Source organism: Alligator mississippiensis, chromosome 5, assembly GCF_030867095.1.
Source record: "Alligator mississippiensis isolate rAllMis1 chromosome 5, rAllMis1, whole genome shotgun sequence".
Lineage (NCBI taxonomy): Eukaryota > Metazoa > Chordata > Crocodylia > Alligatoridae > Alligator > Alligator mississippiensis.
Genome location: NC_081828.1, coordinates 171,802,590 through 171,821,608, shown reverse-complemented (window position 1 = coordinate 171,821,608; position 19,019 = coordinate 171,802,590). Strand labels below are relative to the sequence as shown.

Below are 19,019 nucleotides of genomic sequence, written 5' to 3'. Positions count from 1 at the left end.
GGGAGAGGGATACGTCGAGGATTGCGAACGGCGACGGGGAGAGGCTAGAGGCTGATCAGACCTCTGTTGCCTGCTTGAAATGCGCTGGGTCCGATAGGCTCTGCAGCGCTTAGAGATCTTCACACAGCGTGAAGATCCCTCCTCCTGGTGTTCGTGGAGTCCTCCAACTTGGGCGGAAACCACTCAAGCTTTTTATACGGCTAGCAAGCCAATCACTAGCCGCCACGTGTGAATAATTTCACGCAAGCCAATAATGGGGCTTGAATTATCATACAAATGGCGGGAACTCTTTGCAACGAGCATTTCTTAACTGCAAAGAAGAAATGCACACTGCAAAGAAAGCTACAAATTGGCGGGAAAATAATTCAGTGGTGCCAAAGCACACACAAAACAAAAATCACACCCTTGGGTTGTGACAACATGGTTGCATCTTTAGGCATGGAAATAAAAATAAATGAATAATCAAATTAAGGTAAAAAAGAACATTTCATATATTTAGCATTAAAAAGAAAAGAGAATCCTTTCTTTCAAAAGATAATTTAGGCTTCCACCTAGTGGTCGAAGGGCATTTTGAGAGAAAAGCAGGAAATATGTTACCTAAGCTATGTACGACATAGATGGAGACTCAGGCTGTATAGGCATACAATTTACCAGGTTGACTGAATGCAAATTGTGCACAATGGACCTGGGGCTTCAAATTTTTTGCAAATTAGTGACAATGATTTAGAGTCTCTTGTTATCAGCAAAATAAATTCAGGCTCCTGCGTAACTTCTGAATTAGAACTTTATCAACTTTTCTATTGCAAATGAATAACATTTCTGTTTTTTTCTGGGCTCTGGGATAACCCTTTCAAGAAGGATGCAGATCAGTAGCATGAAGATCAAAATTTATCAAGCAATTTTGTATGTTCAAGTAGGGGCATAGCTATGCTCTCTTAGTACTGTGCTGGGGAATGTTACGTTGAAGCACATATGCTCTTTCCATGTGAACTGTACCTCGAAATGGATGTCATGTACCCACATAGAAGCAGCACTGAATGCATTGGTGACGTGTAGGGGTGAACGCAGATGCACATGCACCTCCTGAGATTGGTAGTGCATCCCCATAAAAAAGCGGCGCTAATGCTGACAGTAGTGCCTGCAGGTGGTTGCCACTTGCTGCCCCTCCCCTTGCCGCCAACACTGCAGGTGGTTGCCAATCACCGCTGGCCACTGCCGACACCACCAGCAGCGTCTGCAGGTGGTCACTGACCACTGCTCGGCGCTCATCCCCCACAGCTGCCGACGCTGCTGCGGCCACCTGCAGGAGATCCCTGCTGCCACACCCCCACCTCTGCCACCGCCTGCAGGCGGTCACCGTGTCCCCCCAACCTCCGGGGGCACACGCTGTTCATAACTGAATTCATGTCAGTAAGCACTCTTAGGCTGAGTTTTTTGGCACACTCCTAGCCCTGACCAAAGGTTGCTACTCTTTGGGGTGTAGCATATGCAGAGCAGACATGCTTGCTTCACTGGATGTATCACATTCAGAGCATGACCCAAAGACTTTGTAGACTTGTCTTAAAAATATTGTTAGCGTTTCTGTTTCAGCATTTCTTATGTATACAGGCAAAATTTCTACAGACTTCGTTGAGAGTTTCCTTTAGTACGTCTAGAGAGTATGACTTAAGAAATTAGAAATAAAAAAAGAAGAAAAGTTAATAGTTGTTTTCTTTTCTTTTCTATCCTGTTGTTATTTTACTGTTAAATTTTATTACTAATTAATTTTGCAGTAATACCTAGAAACCCTAACCAGGTTTGGATTTTATCAGATTGGGCACAGACAGAAGTGACAATTTTTGTCTGCTCTGGCCACAGAAAGCAATTTATAGCTGTGACCAAACAAGTGCATGGCTGCATGCAACTTCCAAAATGGCCAATTGGGTGAAAATCTGACCCCCTCATTGCATGAAGGTCAGATGAAGATGTTTCAGAACAGAGCATCTTCTGTAACTTATGTCTGTTAGCCTCAAGATTCCACGCAGCTTAGTCAAAGATAATATTGTAACCATTGCAAAGAGATTCCTGTATTCTTTTAAGTAAAAATTTTGCAAGTTAATGAAAAATAGAGTAATAGATTTACAGTTATTTTTTTTCATAGGGTTGCTATGTGTACTATTTGCAGGTAGAGAGATAAAGTGGTTTTTGCTACTAATTTTAATTTATTACCTACCTAGATAGTATCAGCTGGCCATGTTTTGTAGACATTGTGGTTAAACTACATTAAAATAGAAAAAAAATGACATACAGCTTCTCAAAATTACCAACTTTTCACTAATGCTTTACAGAAGCTTGTATAATGATTGCAGTCATCTACTCAGTATGATATGTGTATATGCACTATGAATGTCTACCTTTGTACTGTGCAACCCTGTGAAAGACTGCAGAAAGGTACTTTGTATGTGCTGAAATTGAATCTGGATCTTTTAAATATTGTTTGTTTTCTTGCTTCAGCTTCATAATGAGTTTTCTATAAAAGTACTGTTATGCAGACTTCAGAACTATTGTCTTGTTAAGTTAAGGCCCCACTCCTGAAATTCCACACATAAACAGATCTCTACTTTAGGGGTACCATATTTCCCGTGTCAAAAAAGAGGACACCTGTGGGAGAGAGGGAGGGGGGAGGCGTATATGATTGTGGGGGCGAGGGGCAGGGCAGTGATATGCTTGTACCCTCCACTTCTCTCACTCCTAAGGCCCTGCCCCTCCCCCCCTCGCCCTGCTGGTGCCCCTCACTCCCGACCTGCAGCCCTCGCCCCCCAGCCCTGCTGCCCACGCAGCTCCTGCGCATGCACACACTCTCTTTCTCACCTGGGAGCTTGCTAGGGTCTGCACGCAGAGCACATGACCCCTGACAGTCAGTCACCTTGCCCGCTGCTCCCAGCCCCAAGCAGTCCCAAGCTGCTAGTCTCTGGGAAACCAGAGGAAAAGGAAAAACCCATACATTTGCTTGCATTTTAAAAACCCACCTGGACACAAGGACAGGGGGCCAAAAAAGAGGATGCCTAGGAAAACCTGGATGTATGGTAATGCTAGCTTTGAGTCCTTTTGGCCTGCTTACCTGGATTCTGTTAGAGCAGGGGTGTCCAACCTTTTTGAATGTCGGGCCGGATCACGAACTTTTTATCACCCAGTGGGCCGGCGAGCCCTATTCAAAGACCTCACAGAAAGTGGTATCACGTCAGGAAGTGATGTCATGTGACCTTTGACACCAATGAAGTTGCAGGAAGTGACAATGAAATGGGTCTGGAAATGTGGTTTAAAATCCAAAATAAAAACAATATAAAAGCAAGAATGAAATAATACCGAACACTTGACTAAAATAAACCCTTTCGCTTCTCCTCACTTCTCAATGAATGAAAGAAGCATAATGCAAGTCAACAGATCAAATGTGGAAAAGGTATCAGCCAGAGTGGAAACTAATCAAAGCAACAAAATATGGGCATTTTTTAGAATAATCTTCAAGATTTACTTTTATTGAATTAATAACTTGTTAGTAACACATCTTTAACAAGTAGTAACAAGTTGAGCCCCCAATCCCGCACAAAGAGAAACAGAAGCAAACACAATCCAAACACTGGACAGTATTTTTACAAAGATTTTTACTTGCTCCAAATTTACATTGGAGCCCAGATCGTTCATGCTCTATTCTTGAGCATATTGTTTAGTCTTAAAAGAGTGTACAGCACAGCTGCAGGGGGTCAGCCACAGCTTTCCCTCCCTGGTGCAGCCTGGCCAGCCGATCCCATCCCCTATCAACTTGTGGCTTCCCCACGTGTTGCTGCATTTTTCCCCTACCTGTGCCAGCTGGTCCCAAAAGGCAGGAGGCTTCATTGCCGCTTCTGCTGGCCAGTGCCGACCCAGCTGGGCATCCCCAGTAGCACGTGGGAAGCCAGCTTCAGCTGCATGCTGCCCCGCCCAGCCGGGTTGGCAGCGGCCAGGAAAAGTAGCATACAGCTGAAGCTGGCTTCCCGTGTGCCACCGGGGATGGGAGGAGGCTGGCCAGGTCAGCACCAGCCAGCAGGAGTGGTGGCGGAGCCATGTGCCACTCAGGACCGACCAGTGCAGGCAGGGGGAAAATACAGCTGAGCCCCTGCCGCTCTGGCTGGGCTCGTCCCATCCCGAGCGGCACACGACTCCGCCGCCGCTTCTGCTGGCCGGTGCAGACCTGGCTGCGCTCCTCCCGTCCTCAGCAGCACATGAGAAGCCAGTTTCAGCTGCATGCTGCTTTTCCTGACTGGTGCTGACCCGGCTGGGTCCGTTCCATCTGGAGCAGCATGCAGCTGAAGCTGGCTTCCCATGTGCTGCTGGGGATGGGAGGAGGCAGGCCGGGTCTGCATCGGCCAGCAGAAGCGGTGGCGGAGCTGTGTGCCACTTGGGACGGGATGAGCCCGGCCAGAGCGGCAGGGGCTCAGCTGCATTTTCCCCCTGCCTGCACTGGTCAGTCCCGAGTGGCATGTGGCTCTGCCGCCGCTTCTGCTGGCTGGTGTTGACTTGGCTGGCCTCCTTCCGTCCCCAGCAGCACGTGGGAAGCCGGCTTCAGCTGCATGCTGCTCCGGATGGGACAGACCCAACCGGGTCAGCACCAGCCAGCAGAGGACCGACCAGCGCAGGTAGGGGGAAAGTACAGCTGAGCCCCCTGCTGCTCTGGCTGGGCTCATCCTATCCTGAGTGGCATATGGCTAGTCCTCTTCCCACACGCACTGCGTTGGCAACGTCAAGCTGACGTGCGTGTGGGAACCTTGTTCCTTCCCCAGACCTTCAGCAGCCATTAGGAAGCTGCTGAGGGGCTGGAGGAGGGACAAGGGGTGTGTTTCCCATCGCAGCACCACGGGCCACGGAAAATGCCTTGGCAGGCCGCATGGCAGCCCGAGGGCCGCATGTTGGATAAACCTGTGTTAGAGGATCAGATCTCTTTTATACTACAAATTAACAAAATAAGGGTTTACATGAGATGGCGTAATTAAAGTTTTGACTGTGTCTTTGTTTTTGGTAACGACATAAAAGATACTCATTTTGCTGTAGGTGGTTTTCATATTGCTAAAGGTTTTGACTGCTTCAGCCTTTATATTGGAACTGGGTTATGCATGTAGACATATATTTTATAGTGAATTTCTTAGAGCTTATATTGTAGCTTAATACTTGCAGTACGCTGAGTGGCTTGCCGGCAGTGGGGAGTAAAGCCTGCACCGGGGCTAGTCTACAATTTTTTGGGGCCCCCACAAGATATAGTTTTGGGGCCCCCAATCCACTGAAAAATGAAAATTGTGGTTAATTGCGGTATAAACTCACTGTTATGAAGGAGTGGTCATAGCTGGGTGATTGGGCCGGCTCCTGGCTCTGGGTCTGGAAGGGGAGGAGAGCCCCCCTGATGGGTGTTCTCCCTTCCCCACCACTGGGAAGACCCCAGCTGGGGCTCCATTGCCATGCAGAGGGGAGGGTCTTCCCCCACACCCCCTCCTCAGCCCACCCAGACTGAGGAGAGGGCATGGCTATGGGGACCAGCTCCGGGCACGGGGAGAGAGGAGTAGAGGTGCCCTCCTGGGGCCTTCCCCTTTCCCCCTTGGTTGGGGAGACCCTGGGGTGGGGCGGTTCCCTTCAGGCCACTTCTCCACTGGCCTGGACTGAGGAGAGAGGGCTTGGCTAGGGAGACCGGCTCTGGGCACAGGGAGAGAGGGAGAAACACCCCACTGGGAGCTTCCTTCCTTTTCCTTTCCTAGTGCTAGGGTGACCCTAGCTGGAGATCTGGTGGGGGGTTCCCCCCATGTCCCCTCCTCAGCTGACTGGAGGATAAAGAAGGGGCGTAGCTGAGGAAATTGCCCATCTCACGGGTATCTGCGCTGGCTGGCAGGCTGGGAGGTGAGTTGTAGCGCCACTTGTTGCCTGGTATAGGCCACTGCAGGGGTCTGGCTGCCTTGCATTTTTTGAAAAGCGAAGGTCAGTTCACTTTCTTACCGGTTCAATTTAAGCAGTGTACAGAAACCTGCAAAAATTGAATCAGTTCAGCCTTGGGCTTTTTGGCCATCTGTCCCTAGTCAAACAGTCGGTTCCTGGCGTCTCTGCTAAAGTTACCAGCAAAGTTGTCACAGTGGTTTTATAAGGTAAATATCTAGCCCCAAGGATAGAGCTTAGGTCATCAGCTTGTGTCATTAGTAGTCTTTTAGAAACTACTAGGCCTGTGTGAAGTAGCAAGCATTCAATTTGGATTCGGCCGATTCAGAGTGACAGTGATTCGATTCAGTGATTTGAGTCATTGTTCTGATTCAATTTGGATTTGGAGATTCGGCCATAGACTATAATGGGGAAGCACTAAAATAGCTATAACTTTTTTGCAGATTTGGATGAAACAGGCAGGGATGGTAGCCCCTTCTGAGGGCATAAAGCCTGCCAAATTTCAAGGAGCTAGGTGCAGGGGTTTCTGCAGAAGTGCCCCTCAAGGTTCTGAAAGCAAAACTTGTATCACTTGTGTGTGTTAAGGGGTTTAGGTTGTAGCCGTGTTGGTTTAAGGACATACACAGAAAAGGTTCTTTGGGTTAATCTGATATATTTTATTAGACCAACTGAATAGTTGGAGAAATGTATCTTAGCAAGTTTTCAGGTTTAAAAACCCTTTGTCAGGCTGAGGAAGCATCTGCAGTTGGTGTGTGCTCTTCCTAGATGGAAGGAATAGTAAAGAAGCCAGAGGCTGGTATGCATGCAAGAAAGCCAGTCAGTGAAAATGTAAATTGAGGTGTCAGGGGGTGAGAGGCAGGCTGGGGAGGATGGGGGGGAAGAGGGATGTAGCAGGTAAAAGTGGAGAGGTACCTGGGGATTCAGATGTCAGGCAGGTTATAGTGTGTCATAAATCCAATGTCTATATTGAGTCTATGAGTTTTTGTACGTAGGAGGTTGATGAAGTGCTACCAAGCCAGAACCTTTCAGATGCTGCTGCAAGACAGACAGCTCAGAAAAGGCACAGAAACGGATTACTTCACACACAGCCGTATATGTTGTTTCTGTGTCCCTCCCCCAGAGCACTGTGATTGGAAGGGAACTTAAGGAAAGATCACAGTCACTGGCCAGCTACAGATCTCAATATCAGAGCAGCTTCTTCTCCCCTCCCTCTTCTCAGTTTCTGTTTCCTGTAAGCTTGCCTTCTGAATCTCCAAATCTTTTCTGAATCGATTCGGATGCTTCTGATTCGATTTGGACCTTTTAATGGGTTTTTCTGATTCAGTTTGGATTTGGAGATTCGGCTGCCAAATTGGGCCGAATATCCTCTGAATTTAATTGGCTAACAAAGCTTCGCACAGCCCTACTAACTACTCTCTGGCTACAGACTTCTCATTCTTACAGAACTTTTACAGGGAACTGAACTTACATAGCACTTTACCTACAATCCTATCTAACTCTGTGATCTACTCTAATTGTTAAAAAAGCTCCATAATTTTATTTTCAGTCTCCCATATCATTCTGTCTTTTGTAGTAAAGAAATCTATAAGTAAAACCCTTTCATAGATATTCTGCCAGCAAATTTTAATTTAGTCATGTTTATAAATAATCTTCAGTTGTTGTTGCTTTACACAGGTGCAGTTGCTGAATTGTACACATGATGGCAGCAAATACTTGTATTTCAAAAACTTCCTGCATTAGAAGAACTTTGGCATTTTCATTTTAATCTCTTTAAATCTTATACAGTAAAAGATTATACAGATTTTAGAAAAAATCAGGGGTTAATCTCCCCTAAACTTTTGATAGACGTTTAGAAGGTCTATTCTTCTAAATGTTTAGGCATTTGAAATATATAGCATAGTTATCCCTTCTCTGCTCTGTCCTGAATCCTAGTTTATTTTTTTCTTGCTGCTTTGTTTGAATACTTTCTTCCTGGATTCTTGAATTTTCTTACTTGTTTATCTTTGGATTAAATGAAAAAAAATATATATTTGTACTAGAGATGCTGGAATATGTTGCATTAATGTAAAAAGTTTGAATCTTTAGACTCCTTTTTGTTGCACTCCACATATGAAGATTTATCTGAGACTATACATATATTTATATATTGGGCCCAAACTCTTGAGTGGTAAATTTTCATACTTAATATTCTTTATACAAAGTATATTTGGAACAAGACATAAGATTATCTATACAGCTTTTATTCCAGCCCTGTAGTCCATATACATTGACCCAGTATTTAATCACAAGCTACTTTTTTTTTTTAAAGTGGAGTGACAGACTACCATGGCTTGTCATACCTGGGTTAGCTGCTTCTACACAGTGTGAGATAGTCATAAATAAATAACACAGCTATAAATACTTCCTGTGTCTTGTGTAACATGTGTTAATACACCCCAAAATAAGATTTGCCTTTTTGTAGAAACATCTTATTTTTTTTCACTTATATTCAGAGTATTCCCAAGATCTTCTATATTGCTACCTAGGCATGTACTCCCTGGTTTGTATTTGTGCATTTGATTTCACTTTCCTAAGTATAGTATCTTGCAGTTTACTGACTTTCACCTGGTTGATTTTTGGGTAGCCTTTCTAATTTTGTCAAGATCATTTTGAATTTTGTTCCTTCCCTTGAATGTGCTGATGACTGTCTCGTGTCACCACAAAATTGTATAAATGTATTCTCTAGTCTTTAACCAAGTTATTATTGAAAATATTCAGTAGAACTGGATTTAGGACATATCCTTGTGAGATCCTACTTGAGATGCCCTCCTAGTTTCATATGGAACTATTGATAACTAGGGACTTACTTAATTTGTGGATTACATGGAAACTGCGAAATCTGGGACTATCTGTGAAATCAACAACAAAAAACTTAAAAGTAAAATGCTGGCTCCCCAATGGGAGCCAGCAGTCCCTACTGCCAGGAGGAGAAGGCGCGAGCTGGTAGGGCATCACACAGGGCAGCAGACAAGATCATGGCTACCCTTAATCCCTCTTGCCCCCTCCCCGCTAGGACCTCTCTACTAATCAGCATCAAGGGGGGGGGGGTGGCATGGAGGGCAGCTAGCAGTCAAGATGGTGGCAGCCCTTTTATCTCTCCTCTCCTCTGGGGCCTCTCTGACAAACATTGCTGAGGGGCAGGGCCTCTCTGTCAGTCAGTGCTGAGGGTGCACTTTATCCCAATCTTCCAGATTGTTGATGAAGATATCGAACAAAACTGATCGTAGGACTGACCCCTGAGGCACTCCGCTTGATACTGGCGGATACTAGACATTGGGCCATTATTACTCTTTGAACCCAGCCAATTTTCTATTCACCTTACAGGCCTATCCATCCAACCCATACTTCCTTAGCTTGCTTGCAAGAATGTTGTGGGAGATAATATCAAAAGCATTGCTAAAATATATTACATCCACTGCATTCCCTACATCCATAGAGTCATTTATCTCATCATAGAAGACAGTCAGGTTAGTCAGGCGTGACTTGACCTTGGTGAATCCATGCTGACTGTCCCTAATCACATTCTCCTCCAAGTACTTAGAAATGGATTCCTTGAGGACCTGCTCCATGATTTTTCTATGGACTGAGGTGAGGCTGACAGGTCTGTAGTTCCTCAGATTCTCCTTCTTCCCTTTCCTAAATATGGGCACTATATTTTCCCTTTTGCAATCATCTGGGACCTTTTCCAGTTGCTACAAGTTTTCAGAGGCAATGGCCAGCAGCTCTTCAGTCATATCAGCCAACTCCCTTAGCACCCTTGGGTGCATTGCATCCAGCCCCATGGACTTGTACGAATCCAGCTTTTCTAAATAGTCCATATTCGTTCTTTCACCACTGAGGGCTGCTTACCTCCTCCTCAGACTATGCTGCCTGGTGTGGTAGTTTGGGAGATGCTTTTGCCTGTGAAGACATGTAAAAAAGGCATTGAGTACTTCAGCCTTTTCTGCATCATTTATCATTAGGTTGCCTTCCCCATTCAGTAAGGGTCCCACACTTTCCCTCATCTTCCTCTTGCTTACAAACTTGTAGAAACCCTCCTTGTTACCCTTAACATCCCTTGCCAGCTGCAGCGGTACTTGTACTTTGGCTTTCCTGATTTCATGCTTGTATGCCTGAACAATAGTCTTATACTCGTCCCTAGTCATTTTTCCAACTTTACACTTCTTATAAGTTTCCTTTTTATGTTTTAGCTCACTGAAGAGTCCTCTGCTAAGACAAGCTGGTCTTCTGCCATCTTTGATAGGCTTCCTTTGCATTGGGATGGTTTGTTCCTGCACCCTCAGTAAGGTTTCTTTAAAATACAACCAGCTCTCCTGCACTACTTCCCCATCAAACTGACCCCCTAGGGGATCCTGCCTATCAGTTCCCCAAGTGAGTCAAAGCATGGTTTTCTGAAGTCCAGGGTCCTTATTTTGTTGCTTTACTTCCTTTCTTTCCTCAGGATCCTGAACTCAATCATCTTGTGGTCACTGCTGCCCAAGTTCCTACCTACTTCTGTGTTCCCCACTGATTCTGCCCCATTTGTGAACAGCAGATCAAGAAGCGCACAGCCCTTGGTTGGCCTCTTCAACACTTGCACCAGGAAGTTGTCCCCAACACTCTCTAAAAACTTCCTGGATTGCCTGTTCACTGCTGTATTGTCCTCCCAGCAGATGTCCAGGTGATTGAAGTCCCGCGTGAGAACCAGGGCCTGTGGTCAGTAAACTTCTGCTAGCTATTTGAAGAAAGCCTAATCCACCTCATCCTCCTGACCTGGTGGTCTGTAACAGATACCGACCATGATATTACCCTTGTTGCTCTCCCCTCTGATGCTCTGACTTTCAACAGGCCTATCTCCAGTTTCATACTGGAGCTCTGAGCAATCATACAGCTCTTTTACATAAAGTGCAACTCCTCCTCTTCTGCCCTGCTGTCCTTCTGAACAGTGCCCCAGTTATGTGAGCCACCCAGTCTGCTATTCTAATCATATCATGGTTCAATTGGTAATGAATCTGAGATTACTTCAGGTAGTTCCTTAAGCAAAATAAGGCTGACTGCCTCAGACTTTTATGACTTGAACACCTCTCTCTTCTCTCTCCTCTCAGTTCTGGTGCAGGTACTTTCTAGTTCTGGCACCATAGCCCAGGACAGTCCATGCTCAAAGAAGATGGACTTTTCAGAGTTTCATAGTTAACCTCCAGCAGCCATCTATTGAGCATATGGAAATTGAGGATAGTTTTGTTTTTAAGTGTGGACCCTGGTCAGATTTGGCTGTGTTTTCACTTGGGCAGCAAAAGGCCTATCCTTACCTTTGCTGAACATCTTGGTTCTCCCTGCCCATAACAGATTTCAAGATCCTGCTGCAAAATAAATTGAAGCTAGATCAGGGGCTAGCCGTGTTTTTGGCCAGAGTGCCAAAAACATCTGCAACCTCAGTTTGAAAGATATTGGTGTGTTAGGGGCAGAGGGAGAGCCATGAGGGGCCTGATCCTCTTTGTGTCAGTGCAGCCCCAGTCCCTTCCCCACTGTCTGCCCTGAGTCATGTGTGCCAAGCAGAATGCCTTCACTTGATGCGCTCTGGCACCCTTGCCGGGGGTTGCCTACCCTTGGGCTAGACCTTCTCAATTAAACATTTGTTTCCCTGGTTTTATTCACACAAATGGCTGAACTATACTAGCTGAAATAAAAAGTTACCCAAGGCAGACACCCAAACAGAAAATTCTCAGCTCAATGTTACAGTTTGGCACAGTTGTGAACTGTCAAACACAGAGTCTTATTATTTGGGGATTATAAATCCACATTAACCAGGAGCAGCAGTATTACCAGTTCAGTTGAAAATTAAGAATGTTTCTGTTTATTTGGAAATTATTTTTTGACTATAGTGTATATGTATATTCCCTCTATTTCATTTAGGATAGTTAAGCTGCTGCATTCATTTTTCCCACTGCTTTTCCCACTTCAACATCTTCGTTCAACATTGCAGCAAAATCTGTATTTTGCTCTCGTTTTCTTACATTGATTCAGATTGGCTAGAAATTCACTTTGAATTCTTGGCAACCTGTCTAACCTTGATTTCAGTAAAGACTTTCCAAGATGCCCGTATTCAGGAGCTGATATTATATCAAATAAAGCTTGTAAAGGTGGTATCTCATAACTGCATTTTATGCAGTTGTTCTCTAGCCAGTGCATGTATTGGATGACATAAAGAAACTTGCATGGTTACAGGGTTGATACTGTATCACTTGGTTCTCATCTGGCAATGCAATCACAGCACTGCAGCCATGAGAAAGTAGCTTTCAGATCAAGAAAAACAAGGTCATTTAATAAATCGGTAGGAGGATGAAAGGTCCTTTGTGAGCAATACAGCTAACTTTCACGTTAGTTCTTACAAATGTCAGTTTTGCCTGTCATCTGCCTGCCAGTAAGTGGCAGACTGAGGCAGGGAAACTCCTTAGAGATGCTGGCAGCCTACGTATTCTCATTCCTCTTGTTGGTCAGTGCAAATTATACCATAAGTAATTACGTATTTATTGGTGATTTTGTCCACATTACTCTTCCATGTAATATAATTTTGAATTAGAGCCATTTTTTTCTAAAGAGTATTTTTCTATTCTTGTGGTGAAATCAGGCCAGCTAAAAAAGCCAACAAGTAAAATAAGGCTTTTTGTTTGCCTGTTTTGCTGTAAAACCATGGAATGTTCAATCTGTTGCAGTGAGCAGTGGTTTTAGTTGAACGGTAGATGAACTAGAAATCTCCCATACCCTGAGAAACTTGCTTATGGGAGAAATCTTTATTGTATATTAGGATTAGTTGAAGGGACGAATACCTTTGCCATGTCCAATGGCTTTCAAAGGAACTTCTGCTTCTAAATCACTTCAGCTCTTTGAACAATCCTACCCAGTCTCTAAGGTGTCTGGCAAAAAAAAAAAATCTGACAAAAAAAAAGAAGCCACACAAAGAAAATAGGCAGGGATATTTTAGTCATTGTAAAGTATTTTTATTGATTACCAAGTATTAAATACACGCATGGCATTCATGGATCTTTTGCTGACCTTCACAAAAGGACTTGTGGTCCTAATACTCTGTATTCTATGAGGAATAGCTGCAGGTTGAAGTAGCATCTCCTTCCCTTGGCCCAGGTTCTGGGAACGAGTTTAATCTCCCTAGTCCTCATGCCCTAGAGCACTGGTTTCCAACCTGTGGTCCACAGATCCCTGGGGGTCCACACACTATGTCTAAGGAGTCCATGAAAGATGACTGTGATCAATCAAAAGTATGTAAATACCCACACTTATAATTCAAAGGGGTCCGCACCTCCGTTCAAAATTTCCAAAGGGATCCACAAATGAAAAAGGTTAAAAACCACTGCCCTAGAGCCTAGTTTGCAAGCTATGACAGGCTTCCAGTGTAGCTAAGAATTGATTTAAGCACATATGGATTTGATTTAGTATTTTGTTCTATAATTCTGTCTGATAGCAAGCTCAATGGGATGTGCATTCTTTTTTTTCTATTCTGCTTGAAGACTATGCACTTGGTTCACCCCTATGGTACAAGGAGGACGGCAGCTTTAAATCATGGCACAAGTTCTATAAAGGCTTTGCCAGCTAAGGCTACTTGAGGATGTGCTGTATTATTACAGTGTTTGTCCATTTCATCATGTTATTTGTTCAGTCAGTTCTGCTCATTTTGGTAGCAACATTGCTTGTTAGCTAAGCTTCTGGAAGACCGGTGATTGCAAGGTGCCTCACATCTCCTTAATTTAACTTCCCAACTTTGAGTTGTTTCAAATGTATGATGTTTGAATTACCATATTTGCACAAGGCTTTACAAATGGATGTGTATTTCTTTGTTCATCTAAATCAAAACAGATAAATGGAAGTTTTTTTGATGTTTTTAAACATCACTTGGTCTTAAAGAGAACATGGGAAGAAGAGGTTAAATGAAAGATCAACATGTGCTTCTGTCTGATGTTTTCTGACTCCAGATGAATACCTACTAAATGTATTCTCTTTTTAAGAAATGTGGAAATTTGCCATTTGTAGTTTTTAAATATTATCTACCTGTACACGCATTGAGCAGTAGAGGTCAGCCCTATAAGTCCCGTATTTGAAAATATGATTAAACTGTTGAAATACGCAAGCCACGTGCATGACCATTTGTGTAAAAGTTGAAAGAATGGATTGTCACAACTGTTTTTCTAGAGTCCTTTTCTAGTTGTTACATGTAATAAACAAGGTTGCATGAGTAGTAGACAAATAGCTTTAAGAAACGTTTTTTCTTAAGTTGCTATTTTACAAATATTATTCCTCAGTCTGTTTTTCTAGGGAAGAATATATGAGGACCAGGAACAGTTTTGTTCATTCCTTCTTTTTTGCTATAGGCTTCTAGTCACATTAAGTTTTTAAATGGAAATTTTCCATAGGTATTTAGTTTTACTCCCACTATATTTCAGAAAAACCTCTTTCCTTGATTTCCACTGTAACATGTTCCTTTTCTAATCATCAGTGTAATCTTTTCTAATGTGAGGTATTTGTTCCTGAGTTGCTATTTTAAACATGATGAAGTATGTTAATTATTACCCCTAGGTTGTCTTAAAAATTTAAATATTCACATGTTCATTGCCTCTTTACTTTGTCTTGGTGTATTATTGAACATTCATAGAAGCTGAAGCAAAGAACATCAATCAGCATTCAGCACATGCCCTGGACTGACACTTTGGCCACATCAGCATGTGCAGTGGCTCCAGCCTTGCTCCCTGCATGTAACACACACTGGCCATGGCCCAGATCTGGTCTGAGACCCACAGGTAATAAATACTATGGGCTGGATTTGGTTTGTAGGCCATATCTTTGACACTTCTGGGATCTAGAATTGGTCTCTCTGTAGTTTTTTCATTTAAAAAAAAAAAAGTTCTTTGTTTCGTTCTGATCTGGAAAAGGAAAAAAAAATGATGGAATGAAGATTGTCATATTTCTTGTCTAGCACAAGTGGTAGCAACTGAAATGTTGCATCAACATTAATGGAAAGACTTCCATTGACTCCATTGGACTTGGAGGTCCACCAAGGGATAGGGGTCAGGCAGTAAGTTACATGCTGTGTCCTTGTCCCAGAGTAGTGAACATTTACTGCATCAATTGGCAAGATCATGCAACTACAATGAAAATTGTGGCTTGATTTTGCTCAACTGCTCATAATTCATAATGTGGTAATTTTCTTAGACCAAAAGACATCCAAGGAACTGCAGTGATGCTTAAAGCAGTGGGGTGTAGAGAAGCAAAACAAAGTGTAGCAAGCTGATTGCCTGACTGGTTGCATAGCTTCTGGAGGCACTTGCACTTCATCTGAGGAACTCTGGATTTAATATATAAAAGAAATACTGTCAAAGTTGAGGTAGTTTTCACCTGAAAAAATATATTAGATAAAACTGTAAATTCACTGGGCAGTATATACCACATTCCAAAAACTGGCTGAAATCCAATCAGAACTGAGGTTTCTAACTGTTGATGCATGGGTATATGTCAGACTTTCAAACCTCTTATTTTAAACCATGTTTTACTTGACAATGATTGGCTTTTTGAAAACCACATGGTATTTTTGTAGGTATACTGTATAGCCCCAAACAGCAAAAAGGTTCATTTTCCTTACTGTTGGGACTTAGAATGTATTTTTCCTGTCACTGAAGCAAATGCAGTGGTAACTGAATGTAAGAAACAAGCACTTAACACATTTTTAAAATAATTTGTTTTTCATCTACTTGTCTTTTTGCATGGTTAGATTTGAAATCTTACATGCTGAAAATAAATCTGCATCTGTTGTAAAAGCCACTTGCTTGCTTTATTCCATGCAAGACAGAGGATAGTAGATTTTAAACAAATAATTTATAAATATCACTTGCAATATAGGCAAAGACACTTAAAAAAACAAAATAGTTAAATTCACTAGAAACAAGCTAAAACATTTTGGTTTTGTAAGTGGAAAAACATGGATTCATAAGGAAATAAAAAGCAAGTTTATTCCAGGTTTTGAGTAAAGAATACTTAAAATACTAAGACATTAAAACAGAGAATTTGAAGAGATGCATACTGAAATAAATGAGGACACAGAGGCCTCAATCACGTTTACAAATTCAAGGAAGGACCCACCTGAATTTGAAATGTGCTTCAGAAGAGAGACTCTGGGAATGCATGAAAAAGAAACTAAAGCAGTTTCCAGTTAAGTTATTTTACACACTGTTGAATATGGATGTTATACCGAAGGTAATGGAAACATGCTAGTACATGTAATCGGAGAGCATAAATTCTTCCAGCAAAAGTTCTTCATTTAGTTCAGAATACAGTTTTGGCAAATGGTGGCAGGCAGAATCTCACAGATTTATATCTCCTGTCAACTAGTTTTATCAGCTCTAAGTGATAATGTGACAAACCATCCTTAGGTGTTGTCTCTTGCTGCACTAAGGAGCATGCAGAAATAAAGATGACTTTCTCACCAGAAGTAAATATGATGTCTCACTTCAGCTATTTGAATGAAATATAGCTCATAAAAGGAACCTTACAGTACAAAGGTTGACTGAGTCAAATAGAAAAGAAGTCAGCTAAGAGAAAGGAGTCTAAATTTACCTTCCCAGTAGCACATAACTGAATACACTGAGCATGCATCATTTAAAAATAAGTAGGTATATGAGCACACATTTATTTTTGTGTAAACTGCTTTTTTGGTCCATCTTGTAAAACATTCAATATTTCAGAATACTTTGATTTTCAAAATCCCAGTCTACCTTCAGGGACATCAGCAGAATGTGTTGGCAATTTGTCTTTTATTCAGGTAAGATCATTTTTGCTGCAGGGAGTCATCTTTCCTGTCAGGCTACACTGTATGGTCTTGAAAGAAGAAGCCCATGAGTTCCCAGATAGAATGCAATACTTGTCCATGTATGGGAATATTGCTGAAATTCAAATAGTTCTATAAAATAAAGGTTTGACTCAATCAAGCATTGCAGAGAATATTGGATTCTGCACAGCCAGGGCTATAATTGGGTCTCAGCACTGGCATTTTAAGAGTTCAGTTGTCAGCTCCAAGTACTATTTTATTGTCAGATGGACAAAATTTAATCCCTTCCCATCCATATGTTATCACATTCTTGTAAGCTGTCAAATTTGTATAAGTATCTCTGAAATGGGAATTGCCCTTCTTGGAACCTGAATGCAGTTTTAAAAGCTTTTAACAGATACCAGTTTGAACTCCTTTCCCTGGTGTCATTCTGTTTTCAGCGTATTAAAGGGGTATACCATGTAGCCTTTGCCTTAGCAAATAGGACCTCAAAACTGGGCAGTCACATCTATTGAAAAGCAATTCTGAGTATTCCACAGAGATGAATGCATTAAGAATTTTGACTCGATTCTTAAAAAACAAAGCAAAAACCCCATTTTCTACAAAGCAGAAAAAATATTAGCATTTTTTAAACCAAATTCTGGATCTGGAAAGATTGTGGAATAGTTCTGAGATGAGAAGTCAAAGGCCCCCTGTAATATGTAGAGGGTGCCTTTGACTTCTATTGTGCAATGAACTGGTACTTGTCATGCTATAAAAAGCTCCAATCAGCTATAAAGTTAGACCTTGAAAATGTGTACTAACTTTACAGCTGGTTGCTGTCAAGCTTTAATTTGCACATGTAGCAAGGTCTCCCCTTTGGCTGGGAGCCCTGTCAGCTGTCACGAGTGCATGATGGCTGGCTGGGAGTCCTGCAACTCTAGAGAAAGTGCACAGTTGCTACTCCATCCTTTATGCATTCTTCTCATCAAAACCAATGGACTAAATGTAGGCCAGTGTCTGGAGCCATACCTCAACTGCTGAGCATCTGGCAGAGTTAAGCATCTACAGTATAGATTTCTTTTACTTCCATTTGTCATGGAACCTTTTAGTGCCTATCAATTTAAAAAGTATGTGATGTTGCCTTGAATAGGAGTGTTGTCAGAGCAACCAGGAGAGATCCTGGTGAGCACATGTCCAAGTGGTGAAAGGAACTATGGAAAAACTAAAATTGTTCCTACCTGAGAAACCTGAAAAGGAGGTAGGCAGGATCAAGCCTGCTTTCCCTTTGAGTGGTTGCCTGTGAGTGCAGAGGACAGGACTCTGCTTTCCCTGCTAAGTGGTTGCCTGTGAGTGCAGAGGACAGGACTCAATGGCCTGAAAGTCCCCTTCCGGGACTCTATTCTCCAAAGTAGCAGATTTGTTAAAGCAGAGATTGTAACGTATCTTCTTTTTTAGTTCATCTGATTTTGGCTTTGTGAATGAGAGTTGTCAGGCTTTATTACATGCATGCATCTGCCTCAGGTGCTCCAGGACTTAGTTGGAATAGAGCAAATTGTGTTTAAATTGCAAGTTTTCCTCCTTTTCACTCCTTTCCTTCTTTATATTATTCAAGTATCTTGCTGTCACCACTCGTACCTTCCAGAATTAACTGTTTGGTGAATATTCACCTTAGTGAGCAGAGGAACTTTGTACTTTTCTGTTTCTTCTTTTAAAAATGGACTCCAATCCAGATCTCTGTTTCATTAAAGTGTGGGATGAAATAAATGGGTAAAATTAACTCACCCACACAATCAATAAGAGGTCATATATTTCAGGTTATTTGTGTATTTTTTACTATTCCCATAACAATTTCTTTAGTTTGAGAACTTACCTATAATAAAGTTGAATATGCAATTTAGTGTTTTTTTCTAGTGATTTTACATATTTACTCTATGAAAGGAAAATCCTTGGACAGTGTAAAGAAAACAGTGATGTGCCAGATGGGAGGGCCGAGGGCTGGGTGACCTTTGTGCACTGCTTTTTTCCTCAGGTGTGGGATTAGATTCTTGGGACAATAGCCAACAAATGTCAAAGGCTAAGTACAAACAGTTGAAAAAGCCCAAGGCTGAATCAATTCAATCTTTGCAGGTTAATTTAAACTGCATAGATTGGACTGAGAAGCAAATGAACAGACATTTCGGAAATGCAGCCACATGCCTGCAGTGACTCAGGTCAGACAGAAGCTGGGAGGCTCTAGAGCAAGACTTCCCTTCCTTTCGGT

The 19,019-nt window shown here is 42.5% G+C and overlaps 1 protein-coding gene across 2 annotated transcripts in view; it reads left to right on the top strand.

Annotated features, from left to right (window-relative positions):
* Positions 1–19,019, top strand: part of SDHAF3 (succinate dehydrogenase complex assembly factor 3) — a 73,730-nt gene that overhangs the window by 15,787 nt on the left and 38,924 nt on the right. The window contains exon 2 of one of the 2 annotated variants that reach the window (XM_059728977.1): positions 14,612–14,756. The exons of the other annotated variant lie outside the window; for it this stretch is intronic. Within the exon in view, the coding sequence (XP_059584960.1) occupies positions 14,612–14,756 (145 nt within the window). The remainder of the gene's footprint in view (positions 1–14,611; positions 14,757–19,019) is intronic. 2 annotated transcript variants of the gene reach the window in all.